At 41.1% G+C, this 8308-nt stretch overlaps 1 protein-coding gene across 1 annotated transcript in view; it reads right to left on the reverse strand.

The window, feature by feature from the left end:
• Positions 1-7736, reverse strand: part of LOC106610597 (WD repeat-containing protein 43) — a 57336-nt gene extending 49600 nt beyond the window's left edge. Inside the window, exons 1-5 of the mRNA XM_014209993.3 lie at positions 7478-7736; positions 6170-6304; positions 4981-5102; positions 4446-4566; positions 3735-3853 (exon numbers count right to left, since the gene is read on the reverse strand). Coding sequence (XP_014065468.1) covers positions 3735-3853; positions 4446-4566; positions 4981-5102; positions 6170-6304; positions 7478-7684 — 704 coding nt within the window. The 5' untranslated portion in view covers positions 7685-7736. The remainder of the gene's footprint in view (positions 1-3734; positions 3854-4445; positions 4567-4980; positions 5103-6169; positions 6305-7477) is intronic.
• Between the last annotated feature and the right edge of the window lie 572 nt (positions 7737-8308).

Here is an 8308-nt window from a genome sequence, read left to right on the forward strand (position 1 = left end):
AGTAAAAGGCACATGACCGCCCGCTTGGAGTTTGCCGAAAGGCGCCTAAAGGAATCTGACCATGAGAAACAAGATTCTCTGGTCTGATGAAACCAAGATTGAGCTCTTTGGCCTGAATGCCAAGCATCACGAAACCTGTCACCATCCCTACGGTGAAGACTGGTGGTGGCAGCGTCATGCTGTAGGGATGTTTTTCAGAAGCAGGGACCTGGAGACTTGTCAGGACCGAGGGAAAGATGAGTCAAGTAGAGAGATCCTGATGAAAACCTGCTCCAGAGCACTCAGGACCTCAGACTGGGGGTCAAGGTTCACCTACAAACAGGACAACAACCCTAAGGACACAGCCAGGACAACGCAGCAGGCTTCGTGACAAGTCTCTGAATGTCCTTGAGTGGCCCAGCCAGAGACCAGACACAAACCCGATCGACCATCTCTGGAGAGACCTGAAAACAGCTGCGCAGTGAAGCTCTTCATCCAACCTGAAAGAGCTTGCAAGAATCTGCAGAGAAGAATGGGAGAAACTCCCCAAATACAGTTGTGCCAAGCTTGTAGCGTCATACCCAAGAAGGCACGAGGCTGTAATCGCTGCCAAAGGTGCTTTAACAAAGTACTGAGTAAAGTGTCTGAATACTTATGTAGATCTGATATTACATTTTTTATACATTTGAAAACATTTCTAAAAACCTGTTTTGCTTTGTCATTATGAGGTAACTGTGTGTAAATTGATGAGGGGGGGAAACTATTTAATTGTTTTTAGAATAAGGCTGTAACATAACAAAATGTGTAAAAAGTCGAAGGGTCTGAATACTTCCGAATGCACTGTATAGGCTACTAGATTCACCGTAAATGCTGTGCACGGCTCAGTTCCACTAGTGCTTCATCTCAATGACATACTCTAAAGTGGTATCATTGCCTCTATACTCAAAGCTGACATTAACAGTACTTATTTTAAAAACTCTTCCCAACAGTTATACTGAACAAAAATATAAATACAACACTTAGTAAAATTGTTGTGATTTACAGTACAATCAGTCAATTGAAGTAAATTCATTAGGCCCCAATCCATAGATTTCACATGACTGGGCAGGGGTGCAGTCATGGATGGAAAGGGTAGCAAGTAGAGGTCGACCAATTAATCGGAATGGCCGATTAATTAGGGCCGATTTCAAGTTTTCATAACAATCATTATTTTTGGCCACCGATTTGCCGATTAAAAAAAATATTTATCTAAAACTTTTTTTTTAACTAGGCAAGTCAGTTAAGAACACATTCTTATTTCAATGACGGCCTAGGAACGGTGGGTTAACTGCCTTGTTCAGGGGCAGAACGACAGATTTTTACCTTGTCAGCTTGGGGATGCAACCTTACGGTTAACAAGTCCAATGCTCTAACCACCTACTTTACATTGCACTCCACGAGGAGCCTGCCTGTTACACGAATGCAGTAAGAAGCCAAGGTAAGTTGCTAGCTAGCATTAAACTTCTTATAAAACAACAATCAGAATCACTAGTTAACTACACATGGTTGATGTAATCTAGTTTATCTAGCCTGTCCTGCGTTGCATATAATCGATGCGGTGCGCATTCGCTAAAAAAGGTCTGCCGTTGCGCCAACCTGTACCTAACCATAAACATCAATGTCTTTCTTAAAATCAATACACAAGTATATTTAGTTAATATTGCCTGCTAACATGAATTACTTATAACTAGGGAAAATGTGTCACCTCTGCAACAGAGTCAGGGTATATGCAGCAGTTTGGGCCCCCAGCTCGCTACGAACTAATTTGCCAGAATTTTACGTAATTATGACATAACATTGAAGGTTGTGCAATGTAACAGGAATATTTAGACTTATGGATGCCACCCGTTAGATAAAATACGTAACGGTTCCATATTTCACTGAAAGAATAAAACGTGATAGGTCATTAATATAGTTGAATCCGGAAACTAAGGTTCGTGTTTGTGTTATGTTATAATTAAGTCTATGATTTGATAGAGCAGTCTGAGCAATGGTAGGCACCAGCAGGCTCATGAGCATTCATTCAAAATAGCACTTTTGTGCGTTTTGCCAGCAGCTCTTCGCAATGCATTGCGCTGTTTATGACTTCAAGCCTGTCAACTCCCAAGATGAGGCTGGTGTAAGCGATGTGAAATGGCTAGCTAGTTGGCCGGGTGCGCACTAATAGCGTATCAAACGTCACTCGCTCTGAGACTTGGAGTAGTTGTTCCCCTTACTCTGCATGGGTAACGCTGCTTCGAGGGTGGCCGTTGTCGATGTGTTCCTGGTTCGAGCCCAGGTAGGAGCGAGGAGAGGGACGGAAGCTATACTGTTACACTGGCAATACTAAAGTGCCTATAAGAACATCCAATAGTCAAAGGTATATGAAATACAAATCACATAGAGAGAAATAGTCCTATAATTCCTACAACCTAAAACTTGTTACCTGGGAATATTGAAGACTCATGTAAAATGGAACCACCAGCTTTCATATGTTCTCATGTTCTGAGCAAGGAACTTAAATGTTTGCTTTCTTACATGGCACATATTGCACTTTTACTCTCTTCTCCAACACCTTGTTTTTGCATTATTTAAACCAAATTGAACATGTTTCATTATTTATTTGAGGCTGTATGTATTATATTAAGTTAAAATAAGTGTTCATTCAGTATTGTTGTAATTGTCATTATTACAAAGAATTAAAAATAATAAAATAAACAATTCGACCGATTAATCGGTATCGGCTTTTTTTGGTCCTCCAATAATCGGTATCGGCGTTGAAAAATCATAAATCGGTCGACCTCTAGTAGCAAGACAGAACCAGCAGCGCAACAGGGACAGGGCAGATTGTCATTGCAGGAAGCAGGTTAACGCACATTAATGTAGACCAAAAAATGGTTTTAAAAGCCGAAAATCTGCAGGAACGTTGTGAAGCCTAATCACTGACATAAGGAAAATTGCTTCCGAAAGAGGGCAATGTCTTTGTAGGTCATTTTCAATTCATCAACCCAGCTGTAGTTGGTGTTGTCTATCAAACTGTATAGGCCACCTTGTTCTCGCCTCGGGCAACAGCCTGACACACATTGGCACACGCACTTGACGTAAACAGAGGCGCAAATGTCGATAGCGCTAACATCTTGAAAGTGCGCCTCAAGTATCTCAAAATCAATTTCATATGGTTAATCAAATCTAAAATTATACTTTTATATTTGTAACTATTGCCATTGCCAATATGTTAAATTTAGCCGATTTTTTTGCTGCAGGAGCAACAATTAAGATGAGGCACAATATAATGGAAGCACTAATCATCTCCTTCGCATGTTTAAAGACCTTTGAAAATAAATAACTTAAGTCCTCTAAATCAGAGTGTAACAAAGACTTTAAGGACCTGCAGACTTAAACATTGGGAGCACTTTGATACAGATTATTGTTTCCATGCCCCTTACAAAGCATGCCTGTAACCCAATGCACTGCTTTCCAAATGTTTTGGGCAAAATTCGAGCATATTCAAAAATAGCGATTGATCTCGATTAAATACAGAAAGTCAAGCAATTATTTGTGACTAATTATTTTTAGATAATTTGACAGCCCTATTCTTTATAGAATCAGGCTGTCGAGAAATGACAGGTCTCTTTTACAAAGGAGCTCCTTCAAACAAGTCACTTCAAATCACACGCAACACAATTCCTGTGTATAACGGATCAACTGAGAGAAGCATTATGGCGGTCCGTTCTCACCACACGCTGATGAGTCTGTCGTGGGCCGCCCCGGACACGAAGTAGAGGCCATTGCTGTCCGGGGGACGAGTGGTGGCGAAGCGCAGGTTCGTCACAGCTGTGGAGTGACCTGTGAACTTCTGATGAAAACAAGTGGGAGTTAGACATCTTAAAGACGGGGGGGGAGGGGGGCATATGAATAATTTTCTCCTCCGTGAGGTAATCACTAATCTGGATCATGTTCAATAGGACACAACAGAAGAGGCTTTCTTATTGGCCAAGTCCAGGTACTACCTCTGCGTTTCTGTTTTGTTACCTACTGAACACGACCCAAATCTGACACTGCTGGAACAGTACTAGGGTGGTAACACATACTAAAATATTCTGCAGACTTGTGGCTGTAATCGCTGCCAAAGTACTGAGTAAAGGGTCTGAAAACATCAACAGTTGAATCTTTATTTTTTTTACATTTGCAAAAATGCCTTAACCCATTTTTCCTTTGTCATTATGGGATATTGTATGTAGACTGATGGGGAAAAAATAATTATCCATTTTTGAAGGATGTAACAAAATGTGGATAAAGTCTAGGTGTTTGAATACTGTCCAAATGCGCTGTAAATTAACTAAAAGGTGAGGATAGGACCCTTGTTGTGTCAGTTCCCCTGGATATTGGCAGGATGAATTCATGTGAATGTAGGCCATGTCACTGCTGGACAGGTCCCACTAACTTACCCGGTACACCTCCTTGGTCTTGAGGTCCCACATCTTGATGGTCTGTCCCGCTGAGAGCAGCAGTTTGCCATCAGGACTCACACACAGACTGGTCACTGACGCACGGTCCGCCTTCCACTTACTGTTGAGAAAAGCGACAATTAATGGGTCTTCCATAAAATAAAGAAACCATTCATACCCCCATATTGTTTATTGAAGAGAGTGGGAGAGAGAAAAAGATAGGATTGGAGTGTCAATGGGCAGCGGGACAGGTTTTAACCAACATGCGTATATGTGTGCTGGGGGGGGCGGCGGCAATTACAGCTACACCACCCAACACAAAGGTTTACTACATTCTAAGTCACCAAGTGCATTGACACAGATGCACAATGTAACTATTCTTCCTGATGCTTTGATTCCTCGGGGACATTTGCCTTTGTGAGCAGTCTGTTGGTTGACACACCATAACAGATTTCAAATGCACTTTGATTGTGAATGTAGTCTGGCATTAACTAACTGATTGATTTCAACAAACACAGAAAGGGAAGGTACCCACCAGCGGGTCTTGCTTGTCTGCAGGTCCCACTCTACGATGTATGAGTCGTCTGAGCCGCTGTAGAGCAGGCCATCCTCAGGGTGCCACTCAACACAGTTCACTCCACCATTGTGACCTCCATCCTGGGAAGGAGCAGATGTCAAATATGAGCTTTAATAATGTGAGAGAACATTTCACTCCAAGGAAATTATTCATACGGTTCATAGTTTGGATAGACATAGTATCAGACATTTCAATAATAATTCTATATTACCTGAGATGCAAGGTTGATAACCAAAAAGTAATTGTGAAATTACCCAAAAAAATCCCATGACTGGAAATGAACGCATCATACAGGGATGATTTCTGTATTTTCAAAGTTAAAATCTCTTGAAAAGTTAAGGGCTGACAAGCAAAACAATTTGGGACTGTGTCAACAATGGACAAATGAAACAAATACTAAAAGAGTTTTTGGCGATCTCTCGATCTCAGCTCGATTGCCTGGGGCCAAGTTAACCTCCCCATTCATGTAAGAGTCATGACCATCATGCTTTTAGGGAAAAGGATGATTTTGTACATGTATTAAACTGCGAGTGTGACCAATTCCAGTCCCCTTGCTTAGAAGATGCAGGGTCCTCCGCAGGATAATTGATATGTTGAAGGAGTGAGAAGCTAAGTTCTGGTGACTTATAACTTGAGTAGAATGTCTAACAAATAAAAGGATACGGACACCATCTAAAATATAACTTTCACCTCCAGAAATGTTGCCCAATAAACTAACTATTAAACTGCTTCACTTATTTTAAACATATTGGACCACGCATGGGCTATTTCAGGGGTATTCAACTCTTAACCTACAAGGTCAGGAGCCTGCTGGTTCTGTCCTACCAAATAATTAATTGCACATAGCTTGTGTCCCAGGTCTAAATCAGTCCCTGATTTTAAGGGAACAATGAAATTGTTGCCGATCTACACTGACCTAAAAAAAAATAACCTCTCCAAAATGCATTTCATGGAAATCCATCGCGGTGACAGAACTTGAACCCGTGACTTGTCACTGCAGTCTTCAATAATACATATTTTTTTTAAGTACCATGTTCAACCACAAAGTCAACCATTTAGGTGCATTGAGCAAGCAACATTCATCTGAAAATTATTTTTGGTACTTCCCAAATTGTCAATGAAAGTCAAGCTACATCCCAGTCATTACCAGTGTGCAGTGCAGTGCCCCCTTCACTGCACTGTAAATGATAATGCTGCCCGCCACTGTTCCCAGAGCCAACAGATCCGCCAACTCCTCCACATGCCCTGCCTCTGATTTCCTCTTCTTCCTCCGAGGTCCCTCCTGAAGTAAAAGAATACAGTTTAAGTCAATCACGTTTTTTATTGACTTTGACACAGGACTTCAGTTTTCCTTTTCTGTTTAGACGGCCTCATCTATGGGTGGTCTGAACTTCCATAGTGTTGAAGTTTAAACCTTGCATTGACAAGAACCCAAAATAATGAGACTAACATCAAAAGTACATGCTAAATCACAAAAGTATACTGTTGTCAAAGACTTACGGTCACAAATCACACAATTTCACATGTAAACAATTGGCTAGCATCTAGCTACACTTCTAGATTTTAAAATGTATCCTACCTAGAACTACAATGGGTTCCAGGAACCCTTTTCACCAAACAATTAGTTGGGTTATAGGTTAAACAACGAACCAAAAAGGGTTTTCCTACAGGTTGTTCTTAGAGTTTGTGACAATTTAAGACTAGGAACATTGGCCGTGGAATGCTGATTGGGGGTACAATGCACTTTGTCATACTTACCTAGTTAGGTAAATTGTCAGTGCGTAAGTCACAACGTTAGTTGGCTAGGAAATTGTCAATCAAATGTATTTATAAAGCCCTTTTTACACGTGGAGGACTCAAAAACGTATTTAGTAAAACTCAATGCTATTAAAATAATTAAGTCAGTCGTGTATTGTTCTGTGTTACGGTTAACTTCTACAAAGTAAACCATTGAGGTAGTAAAAATAAGGCTTTGGAAATCTGAATCTGCGTCATTTACGGTGAATAGCTAACTAGAGGAGCTAACCTAGCTAGGTAGTTACCCTTTACGGTTCGCTAAGGAGATTGCTAGCTACATTTAACGTGTTCGTATTTGAAATAAACTCATTATTACTGGTGGTCACTATACGCATTTGTTTTACTGAAAAGTCCCTTTTTGGTAATAATCAAGACACCTTCAAAAGGAGACCTATGGCAAATTTTTGGGGCGACCACCATGTGCGAAAAACATGTGCGTCCTGCAGGACAGTTTCTGTAACTAACTTTAGCTCGTTGCTAACGAAACTAACACGGTAATTACTTTGCTACGCAGTCCACATAACGGTAAACGACTAAAGATAATACTTCACAAGCATACAGCTAATAAAGTAAATATTCTCATAAATACATTTGATCAACTTATTAGAAAGTTATTTCCTAGCAGGCTCACCCGGGCCTATGCCTCCCCCACACATACCTTTGCGATTCGGCATGGTCCCCAAACTATACAGGTACAAGTGGCACTCAAGTGGGCTGAAGGCACGTATTCTTGATGTAGTACTTTACTATCTGTGTTCCATATACGGAGTCTGCCATCTTGAGCAAATGAAGCTAGGTATTGGCGTGATTTTGGCGAGAAAACGCAGGGTAGACGTAACGAAGAATTGTATCCATCATCCGCCATTATTGAAGCAATGCGTCCGTCTGCGTTACTTGCCAAGAACCACGTGTTATCATCCACCGAGCAGGCGCGTTGGCGCATCAGTTTCATTGGTTACTGTGAGATAATTGGGGCGTGGTTAAAATTATAGAAATATAATGAAACCAACGGTTATGGAACCGCTAACCACGGCAATTTGACCGGTAAGCTCATGGATACGTTCTCAATGGCTGCCTGGTAATGTAGAATGTCAATTCAATTGATGCTAACTGACGTGGCTCATGCAATGGAATGTATTTTTTGTAACGGCAATTGAGTTCATTCAACAAATCACATTACAGGTTGATGGGTATACTTCCTGCTTCTAGTTCTATGGTTCTACGATTTTACTTCGTGCGTTGCTTCTATGGGTACACTCGCAAATAGCCGCAAGTCCACCCACGTCTCCCCTTTTCCCAACACAGTTCAGCCAAAATCACGCCCCGTTATTCAGAGAGGCGTTGTACAACGATTTCATCGCTCTCTAAGTCCGGAAGTAAATACCACGTAGCGCGAAATGTCAGTCAATTATTAATAACATTTGCCCTTGTATTTAAAAATATAATAACAATGTCGTGGACAGAGCTAGACATTAACGTCCCTTAACGA

This window comes from Salmo salar, chromosome 09 (assembly GCF_965601325.2).
Source record: "Salmo salar chromosome 09, fSalSal1, whole genome shotgun sequence".
Taxonomy (NCBI): domain Eukaryota; kingdom Metazoa; phylum Chordata; class Actinopteri; order Salmoniformes; family Salmonidae; genus Salmo; species Salmo salar.